Source organism: Acipenser ruthenus, chromosome 13 (genome assembly GCF_902713425.1).
Source record: "Acipenser ruthenus chromosome 13, fAciRut3.2 maternal haplotype, whole genome shotgun sequence".
NCBI classification, from domain to species: domain Eukaryota; kingdom Metazoa; phylum Chordata; class Actinopteri; order Acipenseriformes; family Acipenseridae; genus Acipenser; species Acipenser ruthenus.
This window is the reverse complement of record NC_081201.1, coordinates 28566966-28594167: the sequence shown is the minus strand read 5'-3', so window position 1 is coordinate 28594167 and position 27202 is coordinate 28566966. Positions and strand designations below refer to the sequence as shown.

The 27202-nt window shown below is 36.2% G+C and overlaps 2 protein-coding genes across 4 annotated transcripts; both read right to left on the bottom strand.

Annotated features, from left to right (window-relative positions):
* Nucleotides 1-1253: 1253 nt before the first annotated feature.
* Nucleotides 1254-23688, bottom strand: LOC117418431 (protein transport protein Sec31A-like). 3 transcript variants are annotated; one of them, XM_034031482.3, is made up of 27 exons: nt 23502-23688; nt 22378-22466; nt 22111-22234; nt 21248-21443; nt 20862-20957; nt 20165-20305; nt 19635-19777; nt 19388-19487; nt 19048-19209; nt 17801-17953; nt 17227-17457; nt 16842-16916; nt 16389-16481; nt 16095-16215; nt 15518-15696; nt 15295-15421; nt 14805-14950; nt 14305-14478; nt 13956-14123; nt 13340-13490; nt 12420-12815; nt 10733-10771; nt 9026-9084; nt 6306-6452; nt 5922-6041; nt 3404-3475; nt 1254-3072 (listed from the first exon to the last, which is right to left on the bottom strand). In XM_034031482.3, the coding sequence occupies exons 2-27, from the start codon at nt 22454-22456 to the stop codon at nt 2893-2895; spliced, it is 3672 nt and encodes a 1223-aa protein (XP_033887373.2). In that variant the 5' UTR covers nt 22457-22466; nt 23502-23688; the 3' UTR covers nt 1254-2892. The 3 variants fall into 3 exon arrangements, with proteins under 3 accessions (XP_033887373.2, XP_033887372.2, XP_033887374.2); XM_034031481.3 differs by having other exon boundaries at nt 13340-13520; nt 23502-23687; XM_034031483.3 differs by lacking the exon at nt 10733-10771 and having other exon boundaries at nt 13340-13520; nt 23502-23686.
* A 663-nt stretch (nt 23689-24351) lies between these two features.
* LOC117418495 (NADH dehydrogenase [ubiquinone] 1 beta subcomplex subunit 8, mitochondrial-like) lies at nt 24352-27144 on the bottom strand. The gene is made up of 5 exons (XM_034031620.3): nt 27002-27144; nt 26131-26257; nt 25713-25812; nt 25185-25340; nt 24352-24543 (listed from the first exon to the last, which is right to left on the bottom strand). Exons 1-5 carry the CDS (start codon nt 27087-27089, stop codon nt 24451-24453), a joined length of 564 nt encoding a protein of 187 aa, XP_033887511.3. The 5' UTR covers nt 27090-27144; the 3' UTR covers nt 24352-24450.
* Between the last annotated feature and the right edge of the window lie 58 nt (nt 27145-27202).

Genomic DNA, 27202 nt, shown 5'->3' with positions numbered 1-27202 from the left:
CTATGCTAATCTCCTTTTCACACCACCTTCTAAAAAAAAAAAAAATGTTGGGAAAACTTCTCGTTGTCTGCATAGGGCTTCCTGTGGATTTTTTATTTTTGGCCCACCTATTTGGCTCTTTTCACTCCTTCAGGGCCGTCCTTTGCTCGATTTAACAGTGAATGGCGAGCTAATCAGCCACCTCTGAAATCTGTGGCTGCTGAACAAGCTAATCCCCTCTCCCCTCCTCCCTCAATGGCCTGTTGTCTTCAAAAGGACTTTGGGAAAAGGTTTTGCACGGATTCACACTGTTTCGTGAATAGAAGTTAGTTCAAGTATTGTACCCAAACAAGTGGGTTTAATAAACAAATACTTGCCAACAACCACCCCACCTGCAAAACCTTCAACTCCACAGCAACATAAAACAGGAGGGCCCTCCAAATGCGATGGGATTTGAAAAGGGATTACATTCCATTGGTTCTGTGGATTTCATGACAACCTTACTCCCCACAATAAAAAGAATATGGAAGCATCTTATTGACATCTTATTTACAAAATACATTACAAATCTAAACCTCCCATTTCAAACAGCAGCTACTACCGTTAAGATCCATTTCAAAGCTTCAAGTTGCCCTCAAATGCTCAACACTTCAGTAGGAGCATTGCATTTGGGGTGGCCCACAAGGAATGACTGTAGCAACTGTTTAAAATAATGGCTTGGTTATAAATAACAACGCTTCCATAGTAGTCATTCCCAAGCTGACTGCTGCTATAACAGGGAAAGTCAAATTTGTGAATGCTTCTCTTCTAAACCAAGACACTGGTTTAATATGCAATAGTTCTTTTGTGTGTTAAGAACCACCTCTGAAAAGAATATTCCACAAATAACTTGTTTTGTTATCCCTGGGCCTGTACAATTTCACTTAGTCCAGTACATATAAAATAATAATAATAATAAAAAAAAAAAGATTAATTTTTCAATCAATTTGCTTCCCAACATAATACAAAACTCTGCTAAGCAAGATTTGAATCAATCCTTTTTCAGAAACACATTGCAGTAAAGTGGACTAAATGATTAGTTCCTATAGTGAAGGACTGTATGTCACTGGTTCATAAAATGAAATTACCACAAACAGCCCCCTGCCCCTCAAAATCTTTTTACACCTACTGCTGTAGGTTATAAAAAAGATATATATATATATATATATATATATATATATATATATATATATATATATATATATATATATATATAAAACAACAGAAGACAATGCTTTATTTGGAAACGTTTTATTTATTTATTTATGTATTTTTAATAACATTTCTGAATGAAAAATAATGGCAAACAGTTCCTATAAATATTCAAAAAATGGAGCACTGAGGCACTTCATTTAAATGCCTTCAATGGACTGTAACTGTGTCCTTCTATAACATTTGTTCTTTGCAAATTTGTACTGTCCACATCATTTAAACAGTTAGACAATAATTATTCTTTATATGCAAGATATTTGACCAACTTTTACTTAAACATATTTTAAAACGAATACATAGCACCCCAAATGGTCAACTTGGGAAATGTGGGCACAGGAGAGTTCACTGAATCATTGAATAATTGATAGAACAATTACATATAAGCCAACCAGAAGGATGCAATAATTTGCATTATTTCATGTACGGAGAGAAAAAAAACTACTGTAAAATTAAGATTTTATTAACAACATCCAAGCAAAGACTGTGTTTGATGGTCATTATAAACGATGCCTCCATCATGTTAATTATGCAGATAATAATGTTTACCTTTACATATGGCACAGGACTTTGCTAAGAAGTGCTAGTTTCGGTGCAAATATAAATGTGCTGCTGTAGTAATTAGGGTCACTAATATTGGTCTCCTCATTGTACGCAGCATTTTCCACTTATCCGATATTGAACAACAGTATTTTTAATAGATTGCGACAGCAGAGAACAACAGAAACGGAAAAAAAGTTATGCAGGAAGCAAAAACAAGAACACTTGGGACTTCCAAAAAGCAGCATCACACACTGATGTAGGGAAACCCTCACGACAATATCTAGCTGTTTGAGTGACATTCATTGTTAAGTGATATTCTGAATAATAACCTTTGCTGTTATCTGTAGTGGCTAATGAAGAAAGACTGGAACCTACTGAAAGAACAACTGTGTTCAACACTCTGCTGCTCAGGTTTAATTTAGACTGCTATGTTTTTAATTTTATTAACAGCACATTCATACAACAAACTGAGGCACAGTTTAATGCTGAAAAGGTATGCAGTTTAAAAATAAATAAAAGGAAACTAAATAAAGGTTTTCTTTCCATAGACAAATCGGACTTACACACTTATCAACAGATGGGTGCAGCACTCAATTAGTATTAAGTCACAGCAAAGAAAACAGTAAAATTTGCACTCCAAGTCATAAGATGCTTGAATATAAGTGTAGTATAATATGTAGTATAATATATGCCAACTAATGCCTCCTAATTAAGCCATTTATTTAAATGTGGTGTGTATCATTTTAAATCATACACCTTACAACTGTTTGCTACAGGTTTAAAAATTCTCTGGAGTACTTTTTAAACATAAACAGAAGTTCAATAGTATGTAACCCGTTTGGAGTAGTTTTTTTATTTAATGTGTAAAGAAGTGTGCTCCAGTTAGAAGCCGACACTTTTTTTACTTTGTCAATTTTACTTCTGCATTTTATTTTACAATACAAACTGAATGTTTGCTGTAACTACAGTAGTTCACATTCACTTCTATAATAGCTATTAAAACTTCAAAAGCACACATTTTAAGTAACCACATACAACTATCAAATATATAAAGCTTTGTAACACTGAAATACTGCAAGGACGTTACAGCTGTTTGCATGGTTTTATTTTGCTTCTTTATTCTCAGATACTGAGCTTATTAGCAATTGTCATTACCACTTTAAGGATGGGCATGAACGCAGAAATATCACTGAAATTGCTGCTGCTAACAATTTGAGTGTGGACTGCAAGTGCTTGTTGGTAGTTTCGACCCTCAATGCAGCGTCCAATCTCGTGCAGTCCCCCGAGGATGTTAGGAGTAAGCTTGGGGGAAAGAGAAAGGATAGACAAAGATGAAAGTGTGACTGAAATGTATAAATCCATGAAATGTATAAAAAAACTAAACAAAATAAAAGGTTAAAGGTTTTCTGCAAGAAGGGGACCCACAGCATCCAATTAAACAAGAAAAGCTGTTTCTGCTATAGACATCACCATTTTAGAAAAAGACAAACATTTATTATATTTTAATTCAAATGTTTAATAATAGGTGCTGCTTTTATTTTAAATCAACTTTCGATTGCATTCTGTACTTTTTTCCTTTAAAAACCACAAGACAAAAAGGTGAGCATCAAAAGAGAACAGATACTGTTCTTACCGTTTGCTCTCTCAGCTTGTCGTAGAGGTATTCCAGCCGCTTGGAAGCATCATCAAGTTTTCTCTTCGTTTGCTAAAATATAGGCATTGTTTTAAACACATGTACCTCATTTCAAAATAACATAACACTGGATGTCACAGATCTGATAGTATCTATTTCAGGAGCAGTGTTTTTTTTGTTTTTTTAACCCCTTCTTACTTACCAAACTAATTTGCACACTACAAAAAGGACTGATTAAAAGATACCTGCTAAGAAATTTGGGAAGTACTGTACCATTGATACAGGAACCAAGCAAAGCTACTGACGGAAGTGAAAAGGCAGGGGAACGGAAGAGGGCAGGGGAACGAAAGAGGGCCAAGGCTTCTAACTAATGGTCCTCTTTCCTTTAGTGTCTATAATGTTGTATAGCTACTAAAACTGTTTATGATGAAAACTAAAAAAGGAAGTGATAAAAGACATCCAGAACATTTGATCATAAAGTCTGAGGTAAAACCTGTAAGAGGCAAAGTCACTTCTGTTTGGGTTAATGCCTTCAGTCAGTTCCACCTCAGTAGGCAAGCTTTTTTCCCCTCCAAACTGGACAGAATTATATTATAATACATATAAAATGTGACAACAGAAAGAAAAACCTACTCACTGGCTCCACTATCAAGTTGACATCAGTTAGCCCTCTACATTAAGAATTATCAGGTTTTGCATAACTTACTTCTTTCGATGTTGAGTTAGAATACCCAGTTAATATATTTTAAATCTAAGTGAACTAGTACCTAGTTAAGTAACAAAAGAAACCCTTCATATGTAACTACAAAGCTTCACTGAAACAATGAGAGCTTTATCCCTTGCCCCCTTATAAGGGCTTCTGAGATCACCAGTAGCAATAAGGATGATTTTAAAAATCTACAAATAAAGACACTAAAGGGGCTCCACACAGCTCCCTGCTGTTCTGAAATAGAGCCCACTCTTTTTGTTTTACTAGTTGCTAAAGTGGAGAGTTGAAGTGTCCACACTTTGTACATTATCTTCCATGTTCAGCTCCACACTGATTAACTCTTTAAAAGGACCGGGATCGTGTTAACACGATCATACTGAAGTGGGCTTCTAGGACCATGATCATGTAAACACGACAAAAAACGCACTTCATTATGATGACTTACAGGGCCACCATACTTTGCAGTACAGGCTTGAAACACATATTGTATAGGGGAGGGACTAAAGTTCACTTCCTGGTATTTTTTTCGTGAGATGTCACCAAGAGGGGTATTTAGTGTCTAAAGGGCAGAGAATGTTTTGGCAGCGCGGAGAGAAAAGACATCACAACCTGCTTTAGAGAAACTAGTCAGAAACGTAAGAAAGACATGGAAAAACGCTGTAAATCTGATTTATTTGACAGTTGTATTAGAACATGTATTCTATTGCATGTGTTTTAATATATATATATATATATATATATATATATATATATATATATATATATATATATATATATATATATTGTTTCTACAACATTTATAAATATCAAGAAACTAATGGATATAAGCAGATACTATTATTTGAACTAAAGTTATCAGGTACATTTGTTTTCCTTATTACTATTAATAATGGAATGAATAACTATTATTTTGTTTATATATATTTATTTTGAGAAAATAAATAGAGATTAGTGTCCATTATTTCTTATAAAGACCCTGAGAATAAACGTGTATTATGTCACTGCAATCACTCATGTGAAACAATGTCTTGTAATTTGCCCAAACATCAATATTTTTCAACAAAACTTTCAGGAAGTATTGTAAGGTCACCTCGGGTCACAGAATAACACATTTTTATACATGTATCTCTAAGCAGGATACATAGTAAAAAATACTTTACATGAAATTAAATATATATTATATATATATATATATATATATATATATATATATATATATATATATATATATATATATATATATATATATATTTTGTCGGGTGGGGGGGACAAAAAGTTTGCATGGTTTCTGAAGTACTTTATAACGTTCCCCTGAGTGTTCTGAAAAAAAGGACACAATTTTCCAAGGATTTTTAGTGAATTTTTATATGAAAAGAATCAAATACAGCCAAAACACACCTGGTACTGGGGGAAGCATCCCACTGAAAAATGCTTGGTCCTGAAAGGGTTAAATGCTAAATTCTAAGAAAATTAGACCGTCAGGTAAATGCATTGAGTGTCCCACAATCAAACCAGCACAGGGGGCGTTTGATTATTTTATAGTCTGTGGTAAAGCCACGTTGACAGAGGTGTTTCAAACAAAAGTAAAAGATTTGACACCTTATCAGTGTTTACACCGGAAGTGTTTTTTTTGTTGGTTTGTTTTTAATTGAGCACTTTATTTATTTTGCCTTTATTGGATTTATGTTTTTCCACTTCAACATGAAGGGTTTCTTGATAACTGAATTGTACCCATTTACATTTTCTGATGTGCAACTGAAATCTGCATCTCTTTCTCACACTTGCTTAGTTCTGTTGGGTTTGACATACCGGGTCACCAGCAGCTAGGAGGCAGCTCTTTAACAGTCCATCAAAGGTTGTCTTCAACACTAGATGCTCTTGTGGAATCTCCTTCTTTTCAATCTTCTCTGCTGGTAGTTGATGAAGAGTCTAACCAATTACATAACAGGAACATAACAATTCAGCCTTAACAACACTTTATAAAAATCATTGCTGTCCTATTTTTATGCTGCCAACATCCAGCATCTATGGAAATCCTCAATATACCACAGTGGCATGACTTGACCCAAGATGGACAAATTAATTATTTTATTTAATAGACAAGCACCATAAAAACACAAACAAACAGTCTGCCTGGACCACCCCTATTATGTTTTTATCTAAAACAGATAAAACATAATTTTGTCACCTTACCTGAATATTGGCTTCTTTAGGTGCCCCTGGTGGCGCCTGAATAGTTTCCTGAGGTAGAGAGGCCTGAGGTTGGAGTGCTTTGTGTTCCATAGAGAGGTTCATGACAGGTGCTGTGATGGGGGCTGGTGGGGTGTAGCTCTCATGAAGCTGTGCAAAAAGAAAAAACGACAAAACATGATACATGAGGGGTAACATTTTAATCCTGAAGGGTAAATATTTAGCTTCCATCTGAGCAGGGTCACAAGTGAAGCAAGTTTTCATTAGTTGGCACAAGTGAATCCTGGAAATAAAAAAGGTGATGAATGAGCATGCTAGCATAAATTACATTAAAAAAAACAAACAAATGCTTCAAAACATGCCCCATGTGTCTTCATGTCTGTCCAATATTTAACCATCTCCAGACACTGTACACACATGTGCTACACACCACATCACCTATCCACTTTGTTACTCATTCAGAAATTATATTTAAAACAAAGACATTTTAAATTTCTGTGTGTGTGTATATATATAGTTATTATTTTTTTTCCACAAAAAGGTCACACTTTTGCATTAAAACAAAGTACTTCACAGATAAAAAGAACAAAAAAGAAAAAAGGTCATAATTAGCCAAAAATAGACACAAATTGGCCCTGGACCTCAGCCACGGTGCACATAATGCGGCTGCTAAACACATTACTGTACTCCATTAACCCGTCTAGTCAAGACCAATTCTGTTAGGGTAGGGAAGATGAAAGAAAATGGTTTTAATGATGAACTAATCCGGTTCTAGTAAGCAGGATCTGCTGCTAATTCCATTCTTAGCTAAGAACCTTAAGAGCTGTTTTTAAGTTTTGATCTCCAGGTTTCTTCCAGGGACAATGGGCTCAATATTCAGTGTGCAGATACCGCATGTCAGACAATCCTAAAAGCATGTCTTTAGCATAGCTAACTACTTCCACTCTAACCATCTACAATTGGGTTTCATCAACATTTATTTCAACAAACATAAATAGACAAGTAAAAGTTTGTCTAAAACTAGTACTGGTAAGTAAATCCTGCACAGTAACAAACACAACTATCACTTCCGTGAAAACCATTTAGCTGCCAAATACCAAAAAGTAAAAGCTGCCAGAAAATTACAGCCATAAGTATGATGAAAAAATTGTTGACCATGACTTGTATCAACATTATGTACAGAATATTACAGAAGAAGAAATGACAATGAGCAGTTTAATAAAAAGTTGTTTAAGACCAAGACATCATTAGGTAAACAAATGAGGTGTTAGTATCATTGTAAAGTTTTCTAAAATGATTTACCGTATGCAGATTAACTTCTTGTGTTCTAAAGATACATGTAAAACACCTCTATATATACACCCACACTCTGAGAACAAAATAAACGGTTTTCCAGATATATACTACAATAGGTGTGACATACAGATGGACAAATATATGGACAACCATATATCCCCAGAATCTAATCAATAATTTACCCTGAACAATGTTAATACCACGTTTCATCACCATTGGATAAGCCGTTTTTCAGAAACATGTGACATTCATACTTACAACCGCCTCACTATAACCCAGGCACTGGGGAATTCATCCCCTGTGGGGGATATTAAAGAAAGCTCCTGAGTGGCATCCTCACTAATGTGTCAAATACTAGGCTATGCTACTGCTAAACTTAACTGTAATACCTACTGCAATCTCGGTGTCTAGTAGCAAGATGTCTTGCTGTGTTTCTGTGGGGTTCTGCTTGTTCCCAGTATTAAACAGATTAGTGCAACTGTAATGCAAAAAGCCAAGCCTACATCAAACATCGATTCAACAGTTGAGTCGAGATTTGAAAACAGGATTTGCCCAACTCTGTGTCTCGACCTCTAATTCCAACCACAAGGCTGGACTTCCTCCTGATTATTTGGACAAAAGACGGGCCAGAGAATAAACCTGGCCCAAGCCAGTAAGCAACTTGTGCAGGGGAATAAGTCAAAAAAGTGGTGTAGCACATAAGGCATCACATAATCCTTTTAGGTCCTGTCAGACTCCTTCTGACTCCTTCCTACATACTATAAGGCTACAAGTTAACACAAATAACTACTTTGCTGCCATTAACGTATAGCTGAATTGAAATTTGAGCAGCAGTTGTTCCCGGGGCACAAAATATGAACCTGTGCCTTATTTTAACTGGGACTAAATAGAAAAACAGAGACTATAGAAATACAGGACTTTGATAATTGAATTGGATCAGAAGTACTAAATCCATAATTTTGGTCTCATGACAAAGATGATACTAAATGTAAACGACACCGACTCACTGAAGTGATGATGCAAGTGCCCAAAAACTCGAAAATTACAGTGAATGGTTCCAAGAATCCCTGACTAATAGGATTTGTGGCTTAACCCTTCTGGACACACTACATCAATAGGGGGTTGGGTTAACTGCAGCGTGAAATCAGACTGGACAGATAAGCTGGAAAAGTGGTGGGTAGAATTCCATCACACATTCAATTTTGTTTTAAGTATTTTTTTCTTTAAGTTTGTCTTTGTACTTTTACTGCATATGGTTGTTTTTGGATGGTGTGACACACCAGCATCGCCTCATTTTTGAACAGAGGTTTTCTGAATACATTTCAAGCAACATTTGATTTAACAATCCAAAATAAAGTATGGTCACTGAAATAAATTGATGGTCAGCTAAAAACAAATAAAATAAAAGTAGTTATTAGTGTTGTTACCTTTTTCTTCCTTGGCCCTCCTCGCACGTTTGGAGGATCATTCCATCCTTCTTGAGAGCCTGGAAATGAATGAAAAAGAATCACTAAAATATATACAGGGAACTAATTAGTTCCACAACTCTACCATAGTATAAGCCCAAGACAGCCCAAGCCACACGTGTGTATGTTCTCAGCCACTTAGCTGCATTAATGCATACAGATTTGGAAGGTCTGCTACTTTTTCAGTGAAGGAAAGCGTTGGTGAAAAGATAAGCCTGTTTTTCCATTTTACATGTTAGCTTTGTATTTATTTTTTATTTTTTTGGCAAAATTATTAAGCCTCATAGCTTCACTAATTTCGCAAGACTAGGAAAATCAAGCAAGACATAACATGAAAAAATGGTTTATTAATAAAAATATCTTAACTTTAAAATTCGTTTTTAGTGAATAAATAAATTAACGTCATGTTTGTACCTACAATGATGGCAAATATGTCTTTTTTGTATACACTATACATCATGTAAATTATTTACTATGCATTGATATTTATTTTGTATCTAGTTGTGTTAAATTACATATAATTATATTTGAAATGAGCTGAATTAAAGCTAGATTTAAAGCGTGGATCACACAAAACAAGCAGAGCTTACTTTCAATTCCAAGCACTGCTAAACAATGCAATAGTTATTCAACGTGAACAGCTGCATATATGTGAATTTCAAAACATTACAGCACCATTTCAAAAGCAATCAAGCTGCTGATATATCAGTTGCCAAAATCAAAGTCCTTGGTGCAAAAGCAAATTATTGCAACACATCCTGGTATTAATGTAAAAGGTTGCCTTTTGTTGCCCAACACAAGAAGATTTGTATGCAGAAATCCCATTGCCTGCGTTGTTAAAATGGGACACATCTTCATAAAATAATGTGTTTCTCAAAAACTACAGAAAATGCACCAGACATGTTTTTGCATAGATATGTTACACTGCCTAATGAGAAATATTCAGTGGTTGCTGCTTGAAAATAATATTTTCATTTGCTGAAATTTTAGAAACATTTCTAAATGATTAGCTAATTTAACAGTATTCTAAAATAAGAACCTGCATTTTTAACAGTCCTGAAAAGGTCATGTTAGGTATGTGCATTTTAAGTGTTAGTTAAAGACAAGCTAATAATTATATAAAAAAAAGAAAGTTTTCTCCACATTGGCAGACTTCAGGAAACTTTTGAAATATTTAGGAATTTGTTTATACAAGTAGATGGGATTGGAAATAATAATCTTGCATAAGTATTTCCTATCTTAAGTTATTAACAAAAAATGCTTTAAGATTAATAGCACCATTTACGGAATAATGGCACATGCCAAATAAATAAATAAATAAATAAATAAATAAATAAATAAATAATAACAACAACAACTTGATTTGGCATCTTTTCAAATGATGAACCACATTTGCACATTTAAAATGGATGCCAATAATAATAGTATTTGCATAAAATGTATGTATATCTCACTACTAAAACAAACGTAGGACTATATCATGAAGTTTTTATCCTGCAGAAGCATTTTGCCCAAAACGTGGAAAAAGCTACAAGCGTTAGCAGAAATTTTTTTATTTTCATTGAAAGAAGTCAAGCCCTATATAAAACAAAAAATAGGGCTAGCTCTTTATCAAAATGCTGCGACAATCTCTAAAGCCAAGTCCTAGCTCTGCTGTTATTCTGTCACCTTCATCATCACAACGATTTTCCAGCCAAGGAAAGTATCCTGAAAATCAAACAGGGAGATCTGAAGAACAGCTTAAATATACACAACTTAAGGGGCTATGGGACACTTTTATAAGGGTATGCACCAATATGTTATTCAGTTATGCCATCCTATGAGTAACAATAGTGAACAAACTATATGTTTACTATTAAATTAAAAGTTAAATGTTTCTGGGGTTACTATACAAATTTGATAGCACTTGATTAAACACTTCCCAAATCAATTTAACTTTTTGTAAAATACTAAAAACCTAAAATCAATTTACTTGGAAGAAGTTAATTTAATACAGTCAGAGCTGTAAAAAAAGGTGGATCAAGGTAATGGGTATATTGAAAGTAGAACTGGAATGGGCCTTTCTCCCATGCAGGATCTCAAAGTTATTATTATTTTTTATTTTTTTTATGAAACAACTGTTTGTATGCCAGTGTCTGTCTGGAACTTAAGAGACAAAGTGTTCAAACAACACCACATATTTCTAAAAGAAAAAGAATAGCTGTGTTTTACTGCTAATATGAACAGGGGAAGCTTCAACCAAGCACACCATTTTGTGCTGTAATTAGATGGATTTTAAAAACATAAATATAAACACTCTTGGCGCTTCTGTCTTTCTGTTTTTATTAATTTCATTCTTCAATACTTATTTTTTGCTATTTTCGAGTTATATGTAAATAGTTTTATTTTCAGGTCTTTCACTTTTTATATACTGTATGAATTTATTGTTTTCAGGGACTTTTGTTTTTTTCTGTCACAATATGTATAGTAACTCGACAGTACTTGCACAGTTCAATTGTCTTTCCTTTGCGTTTTTTCCACAACAAAATCCTTATGGTCATGGGCATATTCTTCTGGGGGTTTTGTGTGTGTAGGCATTTTTTCTTATTTACATTTCGCCACACTTTGCAATTCTGTTTTAAATTCCACAAGCGTGTAAATCCTCCCTATCGAACTGGAATATAGCTTTAAATCTCACGAGCAAGAACAATCTTCAGTTTCTTGTAATCTAGTTTTAAATCCTGCAAGCGTGTTACAATCCTCCAATATAAATGTAGGCATTTGCTGCCACTCAGTAGTTGGGGTTGGTTTAAAGTATGCAGAACGAATCAATGCGAGGTACGGAAGGAGGTCAGGAAGGAGGGACATTGCCCAACTGCACCGGGAAATCATTATTTTATTTTGTGTAGGCATTTAATTTTTTTTCATGCGGAAAGTGGTCAAGTCAACGTTAATTGATTAACCATTTTCAGTTTTTCCGGTGTTTATTGCATATACACCAAGTTTATTTTTTTTGTATTTTATTTTTATTGGTTAAAACCGAAATTCAGAAGCCCTAAACATATTGTACACTACACTGTGGCAAATCGTGTGTGTCCAGAAGAACATAGAAAAAGAATGCAAGCAGTTTCAAGCAAAGGGCAGACCAACCATGTTTGGTCAGGCTGGTGCAAAACAAAGTTTACCCAGTACTTTTTGAAGGGCAGTGCATATGAACTTATTACAGACTACTGAAATACTGGAAACAAATGTGTATGACTAAAGAATGCTGCTACCCCATTAAACATTTAAGCCCAGCTTCTCTGTTTCGCATATAGAAGGCATAGATTAAAACTCCTCAAATCTCTTCTCAATCATACAGGTGGTTCTGCAGTACCTGTGGGAGGAGGAGGAAGAGAAGCAGCAGCAAAGGTCTTGGCAGCAGGAGCTCCTGGGCCACCCTGTGGGTACCCAGGTCCCAGTGGGTAGGTGGTGGGAGGCTGTGAGGCTGGCATGGAGGTCGGAGTGCGAGCAACGCCTGAGAACATTGGTGGAAGACCAGCAGCCTGAGAGGATGGCGGGAGAGGACCAGAGGGCTGGTAAGAGGGAACAGAGGCAGGAGGCCTAAAGGTAGGCCCTGACATAGTAGGGCCAGGCATCGACGGTAGGCCACTGGGCTGTGCTGCAAGCGACTCAGGTCCCGATAGACTGGAAGCCATGCAGGGAGGATGGGTAGGAAAAGCTGCTTGTCCACTTGGAGGCCCTCCTGGCTGGCTGAAAGGTTGAGAGAATGCTGGAAAAGAGATTTGGCAGCCATTAATAAAATTAAGCATGTGGCTGTACCAGTGCACACATACAACCAAACTTTGAGCTATATATAATGTATGTGTATTTTAAAATGGATGCCAATAATAACAACAACAACAACAACAACTGTATAAAATGTCTGTACATCTCACTACTAAAAAAATGTAGGGCTATATCATGAAGTTTTTATCCTGCAGAAGCATTTTACTCAAAACGTGGACACAAATAACCAAACTGTCCTAGAAAGACCTGCAACACACAATTTCTATCTTAAACTGACAGACCATTGGAATTCAAAATAAGTGTCCTCAGAGAGTTTTATCGAGTCAATTTGTAATAAGTCTGGTAACCACATATCACATTCTAGTCAACAGGTTAATATAAAATCACAAGCTAAGATGTTATTTTATTTTGAAGACAGAAGCAGCACAGAGATATTCATTTTCCTTTCTTACTAGACACACAGATATGTTATCAACCACAAGCATACAGTTTTAAAGAGATGGTTACCTGAAGCAGTGGCAGGGTGTCGAGGGTACGGTGGTCTGGAGAATATGCTGGCAGGAGGTCCATGGGAAATGGCTGGCATACCAGAGTGTGGCACGGAGTCTGTCGATGTTGGCTGTGGAGTGAAAACTGGAGGCCGCCCTGAAGGTTGCATCTGAGGATGAAATGCAGGCTGGTATGGGCCCTACAAAAGGTTTTTGTAAAAAAAAATAATAATAAATTACCAACCTGTGGTTCAGGGTACATGCAAATCCCTGGTGGCCCATAAAAAAAATAAAAAAAAAACTCTAAAATTGGGCTACAGCATCTACACATTCCCACACCAATCTGCTACACAAACAGTACACATAACAAAACAAAAAAGCCCCATCCCATTTTAACTACATTATATATCCATCTATTCCAAAGATTAGGAGACATGTTTTATTAAAAAAATAAGCAACCACTGCTAAACCACACTGGCAATAAATTATAATGCTTTCCTTTTATGCTTGGTGCCACAAGACTGAGAATGGATATTACAGAGCTGGAATATTGCACTATTTTCTCCTAAAGTGCAATAGAGCCACCTTCTGGTGGCTTTAGTCTCACACTAAGTATTACACAGCCCTCCTCATACCTGCTGCTGGGTTCTGTGGCCCGATTGCTGGACTGGCGCTGCAGTAGAAACAGGGCGAGCGCCTCCCCCCACCTGGACTCTGTTGTAAGGGAAGGGAGGAGGTTGCTGACCTGCAACAGCCTCTCCCTGAGCATGAAACAGCCTGTCCCGCAACTGCATGATTAAAGCCTTAGAAAGGAAGAAAAAAATTAAATAAGGATCTACAGGGGTTTAAAAAAAACCAAAAAAACATCTACAATAACACTGCTAATAGGGAGACATTCATGGTGTTGCTAATTTATTTGTGCCCTGGTGCTCCCCGTACATAAACTGACCTCCATTTTTCAAAAAGGTTCCTGATCTCACCTACCTGACTGCTGCTTGCAGGCAGATAGCTCATGGCTGCAGCAAGACTCCCCTGAGCTGCTAACAGGTTGGCATACTGAGTCAGTTTCTCTGCCAGGACAGTGCTCCGAGTTGCCACATCGCCACCACGAAGCTGTTCAATCGATTTGCGCAAAACCATCACCTTCTCTACCAGATCCTGCAAGAAACAACAGAAATGTACTTTCCACAAAGTTTTCATATATTTTAAAGCATTTGCTCTAGTCTTTAAAGGAAAACATATATAATTTTACCAAAAAGAGAACTAAACCACAAAGTAACTGAATCCAAGGTCTCCAAGTTATTGTTGAATACCTATTACTTAATGGCGAACCCAACCTACAAAATCTGTGGAGTACTAATTTACAAAATAGAGAGCACAAAAAAGTGTCATGTCAGCCCAATAAAAAGGAACATGAAATCAACCCTCATCTTTCAGAGGACCCTTTTTAAGATTGATCTTAACAATGTTCTTTGTGGGATTACCTCTAAAGCCAAAGGTGATGAGGTTTCATTTTTCAGTACCCAGCATTCAACCAGTTTCCCAATGTTCCCAGAGCAGATGTAACACAGACAGGCCCAAAGACACATCCTCTCTTCTCCTTCACGCTCCAGACGAGACCCCAGAATATCTAAGGAAATAAGAAAAATACATAAAACAGACAAGTGACATTAAACCTCTCAGGGATCTCATTATCAGCGGTCACCAAACACCTGAACACTGGGGCTTTGATCATGCCACTTATACAACATTGGGCAACACTTGGGCAGTTATGCAGAGACAGGCCTTGGTTGAATCTTGTTGATGGCACATGAAGCTTGAGAGAAGCTAAAGGCTGGGGGTGTTCACAAAACCAAATCACCAATGGACTAACTTGGCCAAGTACACTTCCATGTGTCTCAATAATAATAATAATAATAATAATAATAATAATAATAATAATAATAATAATAATAACCCAAACAGCTCTCTTACCACACAGCTCCGAGAATTCCTCAGGACGTGCATAAGTCAGGAGGGCAGCTAAGGCTTCCTTCCAGTTTTCTAAGTCACATGACTGTACAATATCTGTCCAGTTCCGGTTAACTATGGAGGAAACAAGCTGGAGATCCACGTAATCTACATTAGTCAGTCTTTTATTCTAAACAAAATACAATACATATTTACAGATCTAGTGACTCAAAGCTTTTTTACTTACCATTGAAATGCCAGTTTTCTGCTTTGCTAGATATCTCTGTTGGGTTTTCTTCAATAGCTCCTCTCCACCACTAATAGCCAGGATAATAGCATCAGCAAAGCGGGCATTGTTAAAACAGAGATCAACAGCCCCTTCAAAGTTACCTACTAGGAGTGCTTGGCTGATCAGACCATCGGTATCTGACAAATGAAAGAAAGAAAAAATAAATTAAAAAAATAAAAACAACCTCCAGCTGTAAGCGGTATTCAGCCAGTATTGTGACAAGACACAGATAAAGCTACAGTGGCTCAAATCACAGAAACCTTCAACAAGACACACCTATTTCCACTTGAACCATGTGCCGGGAGCTCTTGACCCACTTAAGGCCATTCTGTACTCGTTTGGCCAATCAGTATAGTCAAATAAATTGTGTAAATGATCTGCGAATGAGTTGGGTTTATAGCACCATTATAAATATGTATCACATTGATTTGGAGACAAAACATGATATTGGTTCAATCTAGATCAGCTGGTTGTTAGCACCTCTAACAAGAAACAAGAACATTTTTAAAACACCAGTAGATACAAACGAACTTACCTGTGGTTGTAGAAATCTGAAATTTGGGCTTGTCATTGGGAAGATTGCTGAAAAAGTCAGACTGTGTTGAGGATGTGGGGGATGATGAAGTATCCCCTGCGGCACTGGATTCGTCCGATCTCTGTGCATGGATAACTGATGTGTTAGTGGTCACATACACCGCCACAATGTCAGACTATTAATGCACTTTGTAATATAAATTATGACATGGCATTTTTTTTCTCTAAACCAGTGTATAACTTACAATACATTCACATGATTCATGGTAGTTTAAGATGAGCCAAAAAAACATACCTGAGCAGATAAAATTTGTATTTTTTCTGCAAGATCATTAGCATCAACCCCATTACCGTTAGGCTGTAGACTTTTTCCTAAGCAAGAGGCAATCTAGGATGGAAAGAATATTTAATTGGAGACAAGCTGTTTTGTTTAATAAAATTTAGAAAAGGATATTGCATTCAAATGCCAGTTTACCATATATCTATCTATCTATCTATCTATCTATCTATCTATCTATCTATCTATCTATCTATCTATATATATATATATATATATATATATATATATATATATATATATATATCTATATCTATATAGATATAGATATATATATATATAATCTTCAGTCCTGTTTTTTTACCTGTATCAGGAAACCTATGAGTGAAAACCCATGACTGACACGGCCACAATGGTGACCTCAGGGTCTGAAGGGAATAAGTCACATTAATACATTTTCACATGATTTACCTTTTTCTCCAGTTCTTCTTTACTGTATCCCAGAAGTTGTAAGAATTTGCTGCGAGCATCATCTTCAAAGTTAACCTACAAGTAAAATGAACCAGAATGAAATGTAGCCTTCAACTAAACATTACAGGCATCCAGCACTCATAACTGCAGACATCTTTCTGATCTGAGGCAGTCACTGAATTAATTCTATGCTGGGGAAACAGTGAACCCTAGTGGTAAGAAAATGATACCAACAAGCATGACCTAAAATCTCATCTGATTCACCCTGACCGTGCCATCTTAGGCAATTCACTTTACAGTTCCTGTTTCATACAACTGCGTATTTTTTGTTCTCTTTAGAATATAGCATGATAATACACAAAGGTGTAGGACAATACATTTATACCTTTAAAAAGCTCCAGATGTTCTCTTCAGATTCCGTTGCTGCCTTCTGAATCTTGGCTTGGCAGTAGCTGGATAAACTTCCAGTGTGCAGTGCTGACTGGAGCTCGCTGGAGCGCTGGAGGAACTCGGTTTCTGTGGTAACCTGGCTGATGAACACGTGACGTGGAATGGGCTGCGGCACTTGCTCTTGTGCTGGTTTGGGATTTTCAAAGGTTATCAGCTTCCCTCCGAACTGAATAAGAACAGGATCAGGGTACATTCTTAAGTGGCCAGATTAATGTAAACACCAAACTGTTAACACTGCAGTTAGTTGTGTGACGATTCATTCTGCATTTAGATTCACTGAATAATTTGCTCCAAAATCACTCTCTATTTTGAGCAATACAACTGAAGATTTTACATACACAAAGTATTGATGCTAGTAAGTATTATTGCTCATCAACTGAACATATTTCCTTAATTATTTTAAATCATTTTTGCTTGCATTTTCTTAAATTAAATGGAATGAACTCAAAATTCTACAGTAAAACTTTTTTTTTTTTTTTTTAAACACTGTATATTATTTGATTACTTACTGCAAATGATGCCCCCACAGGCCTCCTGGTCCATTTAGGAGGCTTTTTAAGAGGAAGAATGACTTTCATCTGGGCCACCTTCTGAGGAACCTGCAGAGGAGGGAGGGACAGCCCAGTTCCAAAAGGGTCCATGGCATCAAACGAGGAAGAGATCTGCACACATTAATTAAAACAGTATAGTAATGTGTGCAACCAACTATCAAATGGACAACGGAATATGATTTTTTCATATCATACTCCACAAGGAAACTGCATGAGCATTGGCTACACAAGTTTAATTAAAATACTTCAGACACCATATCAGTTTAAGAGCTGTAACTCATTCTTTAAGTTTTCAGAGATTAATTACTGGGAAGAAAAAAAATGTTAGAAAAGGGATACAACCCCTTTTCTAATTAACATATGACCATTTATTTTAAAATCCATAGCAGACAGATGTTTATGGGTCTTGTTCATTCTTTTATCCAAAGCTGTCCCCTGGAAGATTTTTTTTTTTTTTGCCAAATGAACATATCACACAACTAGAAATGAATCTCCTATTCACTGTGAAGAGTGATTTTTAATTCTGTGAAAATATGAATTTAAAAATGTTTTATACTGTTTTGGTATTCTTATATTTTTAGTTTGACCAATAGCCCTGTTTTACAGAGAAAAAGAAGAATAAAAGCAGCACTGTCATGAAATCGGAGACACTTTAGCCAAACAATATGCAAATCAAACTATGCTCAAAAGGTTCAGGGAAGGTAATGGGAATCCAAATGATGTAAACAGTCACAAAAACATACTGTAGTTGAGGTTACTTAAATGTATGACATACTGAATACTTCACTTACTTCTGTCATTACAGTCAGCATTCTCATTTGTCAAAACTGGAACTGCTCACAGGTAATGACTTGTGTGCTGAAAAGGTACTGACAAAAATAGCCTATGCAAAAGTTTACAGGGATGGAAATAAGACTAGCAGTTTGATCCATTCCTGGTTTTAATTAAAAGTTTAATAAGACACACCAGAGCTTGTTACCTATACACTGTGGCTAATCAAGCACATATTAAAACCTGGGATCGGTGAAACTGCTTTACAACAGGAGTCTTACTTCCATCACTGGTTTATCACTAGCCCAAATCTGTAAAGAGGAACTTAAACCAAAGCACTTCTTTTAGTCCCAGCATGGAGGCATATCATTGACTCAAAGTTTTTTCTTTTCATTGGAAAATACAACAACAAAAAACAATGCTGTGAACTGTACCTTATCAACATGGCCTTGTCCTTGAGCATCTAGGCTTCCTCCCATTACTGAGTAAATGCTTATCCGACCGTCAAATGAGGCAGCAGAGAGAATGGCAGGATTCCTGGGACACCACTGGACATCAAAACACCACTGGCTGCTTGTTGGCAATTCATAAATCACCTGAAAAAAATGACATGATAGTCAACAATAGGACTTCAATCAAAAAAAGCAACTGGCACTAAATAACAGCAATCAACTTCAGAAAATGTTACATGTGCTTACACAAAATGAATGATAAAACATTCAAATGTAAATGTAATTGCCAATAAAATAAGTTTTCAAGCATCAACTGACCCACCTCTCCTGTTCCTGGGTTCCAACACAAAATCCTGTTGTCTTTAGCACTACTGAGCAGCAGCTCTGGGTCAGCCTGGCTCCAGGAAATAGACAGAATCCCTCTGAAAAGATACATAATTAGACTTTCATATGCTTTACTTTTCCCTGCTGGGCAGTGTTAACGATTGGGGTTAAGCATTTTTTATGAGCATTGTTATTAATGCGTGTCATTGTTAATGATGTCAATGGGTTAACTACTTGCTCTTTACCTTGTGTGGTTCTCCAGCAATTTTAGAGGGGACGAGGCAAACCGCAGGTCCCATATCTGGATTACTGGAAGGCGATCATCTTCTGATGCCAGCACCAGCTGAGTGGCCACTTCAGGGTGCCACAACATCCCAGAGCAATGCATCTGCAGACAAGCATGGATAAAACTCAAACAAATTGCAAACAATCTTCTCTTTCTACTACCCCATGACATGGTTCAAGGCAAAATAGCTACACAGCATGGCATGGTGTGTTTCATTTGCAATATTCAGCTATTTCCAGAGCCCATTTGCAAACCTCAAACATAGAGTTGTGTGCATGTTGTCACCACATGGCACTGACTACGCACTGATTACGTAAAATCCAGAAAAGTAAACTGTAAACTTCTGTTTCATCCATCATTCGTTGCCAGATTCTGGTGCCCGATTCTGGTGCCCACAGATGATGTCAAAACAACAGCACCATCACCTTCACTAAACTTAAATCAATATAAATTGGCATGGATTCTAATCCATTTATCAAGTGGACTTACTCTGTTGCTGTGATCACTGATTTTAATGATGGGTTCATTTTTTCTCAGGTCCCACACAACTGCCTTACCACTGGGGTGAGCCGAAGCAAGGATGTGCTGCACCTGCCTATTCCAGGCAACAACACTGACATCTTCAAGAGGCTACAAAGGAGATAAAATAACGCTTATAAAACATCATATGTTGGATTTACTATCTTGTCACATTTGAAGATCAGGTAAATAGAACATTGCATATATATGCTCTCCTGAAATTATGTGATTTTACCCTCTAGTGGCATATTTATCTAATACAGAATCTAATGCCAAAAACTGTTCAGGCAGATCCGCTTTCCTGCTGAATTGTGGCAGTGGCTTTCTGTAAGCCGGCAAACATGGCTGTTTTGTATGCGATACATTTAAACCCTAGAAAAGTCTGCCTATTTGTCTTTACTTAACAGGATAATGGGGTCCAAACCAAATCACATTGGGCTACTTGTGTTTTATTTACTGTTTATATGTTTAATCACAGAAGATTCACTAAGCTCTGAAATTCTCCCCCCCCCTCATTTTCATAATGTTTGCATACTATCACAATACGTTTACATGGTGTAATTATTATTCTCAGACACCAAAATATCTGCTTACATTACAAATTATCAGATTGATTTGGAACTTAACAACAACTGCACACTAACAGTGATTGAAAAAAAGTACTTACTTGTGACTTTGCCCCTGGTGTCATTGGATTACTAAAGTTATTCAAGTCCCAGATATATATCTCTGAATCATTGGCTCCAGAGGCCAAAAGGTTACTCTTAAAAAAGGCAAAAACATATTAAATGACAATAATTTGACAATAATAAGTTCTACAATAATTTCAACAATGTTATAAGTTAGTATTCTGTTTTCTCTTATGACATTGTACTGTCAACTCATTAAAAGCAGTTTATTCGACAAATAAGGTTTTATAAAATAGTTTTTTTGATTATGGTACGAAAGGCGAAGTTTTCTGATAGACGTGAGCTACAACATTTGTGTGTTTTTTGGGCGGTGGGGGTATTAGACATGAGACAAACCAGGCAAAGAGCTCAGCTGTAGTCACACCTTAAAGGGGTTGAAGTCAAGGGTCCGGACAGGGCCTGTATGTTTCTCACATTGTCCTACGATGGCCTCTTTTTCTGAAGCCAGTATCTGTGTTGGGTTGTAGAGAGTGACAGCTCCATTGTCACCCCCACCCACAAGCATCCCTGAGGATCCTGCTGTGACTGCTCCGAAATTCACCCAGATCAGGCTGTGAAACCTATAGGGAGAAATACAAATCGCACATATTAAAAAAAAAAAAGCAAAAAAAACAAAAAAAAACAAAACATGTATTAACTTCATTTTACAATCTGCCTTTATTAAAAGCACACAAACAGAGTACTAGTTTGATTGGCTTTTAAGCTGCCTGGATCCAGTGCATAAATAAAAATACCATATTGACTATTTTTCAATGAAAATGGTACATTTGTTATACCGATAAGTCACTGATATTAGACAAAAAAATAATAATATATAAAATAATGGCCTACGATGAGAAAAATTGTTTTGTATATAGATTTTTAAAGTTGCAGCAACCGACTGAAATATGAAAATATACATTGTGAGATTGTGGCATAAAGTAACTTCAATTTTGATATTTTACACCCCCTTCCTTTTCAGTGCCTTAGCTGGTATCCAATTATTATTATTATTATTATTATTATTATTATTATTTATTTATTTATTTATTAGCAGACGCCCTTATCCAGGGCGACTTACATGATATCACATTATTTTTACATACAATTACCCATTTATACAGTTGGGTTTTTACTGGAGCAATCTAGGTAAAGTACCTTGCTCAAGGGTACAGCAGCAGTGTCCACCACCTGGGATTGAACCCACGACCCTCCAGTCAAGAGTTTGCTCTAAAAACAACTACTAACCTGTTTGTGGTTGAAAGGGAACCTCTTAACTTCATGTCTAGTGAAGGATCTGAGAAATCCAGTTCAAAAATCTCCAGGGCTGCACTTGTACTAAAAGATGCATCTAGCTGTTGGGCAGATGTACCTTGAAGAAGGATGTAATATAAATTAAAAAAACACTTAAAGTTCCATACCTGTATGCACATCAAAGTCAATCTTGGTGATTGATGTTAACTAAACACTGTGTCAAACAGAGTTTTCTTGCTTTTTATTATTTTTTTTAAATACCTGTTGCTAAGTAGGTAGGATGCCGGGATGCAGGGCTCCATGCCTGATTGGCTGTTCTCTGAATTTCTTTTAGCTTCATTGTGGGTGTGCTGAAAACAATTAATGTAAAAAAATATATATAATTATTATTATTAAAAAAAACAAAAAACAAACAAACAAACAAAAAAAAACAATGTGCTGTAATAAATTCTTAGCTTTGTCATATTAGGGCGCAGCATTGAACTGACAAATGCAAGATGTACAACATAAGATTTAAAATATTCTGCTGACTTAACACCAAATGACCCTGAAATATAAGACATATCCCTCACTTCTGATTTTATGTGTTGACAAATGAAAAATGACAAACAAAAATACGTGTGACTATACCTCTCTCATACACTTTGATTCGAGTGTGACCCTTATCAACACCTATTCTAGTTTGTTAATTAACTATATTCACTAGAATACCTAGCACGTCATTCCACTACTAGCATGTACACAGTATTTCAGTAAAACTATAACCTACTACGACTCCATACAGCACTTCAAGTTACACACAGTATGCATCAGAAATCGCCATGACAAGTATGGTACACACACTCTCTTCCAGCTGGCAATCTGACTTTGTCGTGTCTCTGAATTCTGTTAGTTTAAACATACATTTCTGGATCACTATTCTTTAGCTACCGGCACATACATGTGAATTTTCAATATATATGACAAAAATGTCTAGGCATTTTTATAAACTATTATTCACATATACGTTCTGATCTTGTGAATCGTGTTTTGTCAGTGTCTTCACGACTCAGAAAGCGTCTTTATGTAATACTTAACGTACTAATAATTTAAGACTGTATAAAATAAAAGGAGTTATTAAAGGCCCGAAACAGCAGCTTTGGACACACTGTTGCAGTGAATTATTAATATTTGTTTTGCAGAATACTTGCATGGAGAATTACTATTATTATCGTAAACAATTCCATTAAAACACAAACTTATTTCTCAAAATATGTATATTAAAAAAGTGTAAGTACCACAGGCCCGGCCACTTGTTTTCGCTGCCACACGTCTCTAATTTGAATGTTCGTTTCTCAATTCACTATAACTCACTTTAAAGTTTCTACCAATAATAAAATACTTACTGTTGTATTCGGTGTACTCTGTATCTCCAATTCTGATTATTTTATGCACACAAATATTAATATTACACCCCTAAACTCCCTCAGTTTGGGATGGGATGTGTAGTCTTTCAGCGCTACGGCGGCCGACGTGGGGAAAAAAATAAAATATAACTCAAAAACCATTTACTGGAGCAACGTGCATGAGGGAGGCAGCCCACAGGCTTTTGTGGAAGAATCTTGGGGAGGCCTTCATCCAGCAGTTGATTGAAAAAGGCTTGATAAATAAATTATATATATATATATATATATATATATAAATGCATTGTAGCTATTTATCAATTTTCCTTGGATATAGAACTAGTTGCTGTTTTTGAAATCTCTCTCTATAATTTGATTGTTTCCTCTTGTCTCAAATTAACAGAAGACACAAAGATAAAACCTACAGAAATAGCCAAACTGAACTACACACTATAACCAGTTTGCAAAGATGTGGCTTCTCCGCTCTGGATTAACATTTTAACTAACTGAATACATTTTCCAAATGATCCATCTATCTCATAGTATGACAAAGACAATTTGCAGTTCAAGTGTGTATCACCCAATAAAACTAACTGACACTGGCTATTACAAATTATTTAATGTGATACCAAACAAAAAAAGAAAGAACAAAGGTGAACCAGAAGCTATTGGGGCCAATTTGGCCCTTTGGTTTATTTAGAAACACACACAGTGCTCATGGAAACTTTTATAGGAGTACCTCTAAGGAGGCGGTGGGGGGGTGGAGGGGAGGTGATTTGGAAATCTCCGAATGATTTTTTGGTGGCAATGACAGACAGCAGAGAATACAAGAATCTATACATAATACAGTAGCTCATGGTCTGAGTAACATTTTTATTAGAATTCTGGACTTGTGAATGTAGACAGCATAACAAAACTAAGCATCACAATTGCTCAGTTTAATATACCACTGTTAGATTTCATAATGTTTCAATTCTTCAGGCTGTTTGTTGGGGTCACCTCCTCTTTCAAGATGCAGGTTATTATAGGGATACTGTTTGGGAGCCTGTAAAAGAAAAACATTTTTAATTCTCAGCATGTTCATACATTTGCAAATTTAAATAGGTATATGTATGAAACACCAGTTAACTTAATATACCAGAGTGATCCTAAATATTATTTTTGTTTAGATTCACTGTAAATCAGTTTTAGTTTCAGTCAGAAGTTTAAAGCACCCTGTGGTCTAAATAAGGTCTCAGAATAATTTGTATCCTTTGAGTACTGTACATCTGGTACACCACTAACCTGCCCTCTGAAACACTATTCCCCTAGTGGTATTTCTAGTAAGAAATACCACATTTGCTCTTACTGATGTATTTGTTATGTACATTAGCAGATGCAAAGTATATGTAAACAGAAGAATATAGTTAGGATAACATTAAATACCCATACTTAATTGTAAAGAAAGCATCATCTTAGCACAGTCCTGTCAATAGTTGTTTTTGAGGTTTTAATTTTGTACACTAATATTTTTCCTCAGGATTAAAAAGAACATTAAAACATATGCAATACTAAATCTTCATTTTAAGAAACAGAGATCTAAATATTTTTTTATTAAAAAAAGTAATACATTCTGATGCTCAAGGAAACAGTTGTAAAATGAGCCTAAAATGAGTCCTTAAGAAAATCATTTCCTTTAAAACTTACCACAGGCTGGTAGGCTGGGAATGTTTCCCCAAGCCAGAACATTATGAGCATAACGCCAACAAATCCAAACAAGTGTTTGCACATTGTATTCCAAGGGACCGGGCTGGGAGATGTATCCACTCGGTTCCTGATGAACATGTCGAAATCCCAGTGCATCTAGCAGGAAAGCCAACATTAACCCCAAGCACATTAAGTGACCAGTTGGTTTCTATAATCAAACTAGTTTACTAAAGAATATCAAACATTATAATTTTGTTTCCCACAGTAAAAGTTATTTTTCAGTTACCACATAGAGTCTACATTAAAACCATAAATCTTCAAGTCATTATAAATGTAAAAAACAAAATCTAAGACAGACAAGTACAGCTGTACTGAAGAATTTCAAATGTAACCTCTGTGTGTGTGTGTATATATATATATATATATATATTTATATATATGCAACACATTCATTAGGCATTTGGTAGTACATGGGTTGAACCTCTTAAGATGCCATGCGGCGAAATAGAAGAAGAAGCTAATTCATACCGGCTCTCCCCAGTTCTTCCTCAGGTCTTGGTGGTCCCAAGAATACCAGGGGTCTCTCTCATGTTGTGATTTAGCTGGGAGCATTGGGTAGTCGCCATAGCTGTAGAATAATAAGATTGACTATTTACTGTGGTTCATGATATAATTACAAGTACTGCTTTCCAACAAATATCAGGCAATGCCAATAAAGCATGTGGCAGCTCCTCCAGCTAGGGGATCAAGGTAGCTGGTGTAAGTGGGTAAAGCCTTTCCAGTATATACCTTAAACCTATACTAGGTACAGTAATGAGAATAGACAGGCAGCAGTATTTTCTAAAGTAGTAGTAGTCCGTCAGATGAATAGTTACAATGTTCCATTACTAGCATCCCACAGCTCCATCTTTACAACATGTTTTAAATGGTTCTCAAAAGAACATACCCCCTTCCCTCATCAGGGTATGGTTCGTAGTCCTCCACCCTCATATTATACTTCTTGGCAGCAGCTGCTCTTTCTTCAGGTGTCTTTGGATAAGGTCCTGGTAGCATATCCTTAGAAATTCCAGAGGCTGTAAAAGTTAAGATGACAGAATACATATGGTGTTTATTTTCTTTTAATGGGAAAAAAAAGGCTGCCATTGCATGGCAGTTTGTAGTCCGAAGTGACCCCAAGAGTTGATTGATCAGGTAGAATCATTATGTTCACTGTTAAAAAAAAAAAAAAAAAACCCAAAAAACTGAATGGCAGACCGCTAGTGTGAGAATATGTTTCCATCTCGTTGTACTCTTGAATAGACTACTAGATTGAGTTGAGTTTACAGATTTTACACAAATTTCAGGATCCAAACTTTACAATACAATATAGCTGGAATGTAATAATATTTTAAGGTTGTTATTATTTTTTTTCAATCAAATGCGTGTTTGCTTTTAACCTACGTCTGTAAACCGTGAGTAGTATGTTGCAATTAACATCCAGCAAATATTGTACAGCTAGATTAACACAAATAATAAACCACCAATTTTTATAACACGAGACTGTTTACATAATGTCTATCTCTGTCTCGTACTTCTTTAACTGATATGCTTACTTTTTTTAATAGTTATTTTTCAGCAGGGTTGCGAAGTCATATAATGTTAAAATGAATTAGTTTGTTGTTATTGTTAAGCGTCCCAAGGTTACTGCTTGGCAGTCAGATACTAAGTACTACAGTGACCCTCATTGAGTGTCTTTCTATAAGTTTGCCCAGCAAAACATTACCAACATTCTAACATAAATGACGTGACTGCAATTAAAAAAAAAAAAAGAAACTGACCTGCCCTAGTCATCGACATAAGGGCTGTTACCCCCGTCCCTTTCCCCTTGGAAAGAGCCCGGACCCACCGGACACCAAGCGCAGCCATATTGATTTCTCTCACAGCAACAGCCGGGTACAAAGTACGCAATACGCGTGCGCCGAAGCTGGAAGCACAGATGGTTCAAACTCATTTTTTCTGTGAAATAATTTTATTTTTTT

Bases quoted from the DNA above. Each gene is read 5' to 3' on its own strand.
- LOC117418431 (XM_034031481.3), bottom strand. From the start codon at position 22,456: ATGAAGCTAAAAGAAATTCAGAGAACAGCCAATCAGGCATGGAGCCCT. The intron at 20,306-20,861 runs GTAAGTACTTTT...TCTCCTTTGTAG, and splicing joins CACCAGGGGCAAAGTCACAA to CCTCTTGAAGATGTCAGTGT. The intron at 15,697-16,094 runs GTAAGTTCGTTT...TTCATTTGTCAG, and splicing joins TCAGATTTCTACAACCACAG to ATACCGATGGTCTGATCAGC.
- LOC117418495 (XM_034031620.3), bottom strand. From the start codon at position 27,089: ATGGCTGCGCTTGGTGTCCGGTGGGTCCGGGCTCTTTCCAAGGGGAAA. The intron at 26,258-27,001 runs GTCAGTTTCTTT...TAACTTTTACAG, and splicing joins TATGTCGATGACTAGGGCAG to CCTCTGGAATTTCTAAGGAT. The intron at 25,341-25,712 runs GTATGAATTAGC...CTTTCCTGCTAG, and splicing joins GGAAGAACTGGGGAGAGCCG to ATGCACTGGGATTTCGACAT.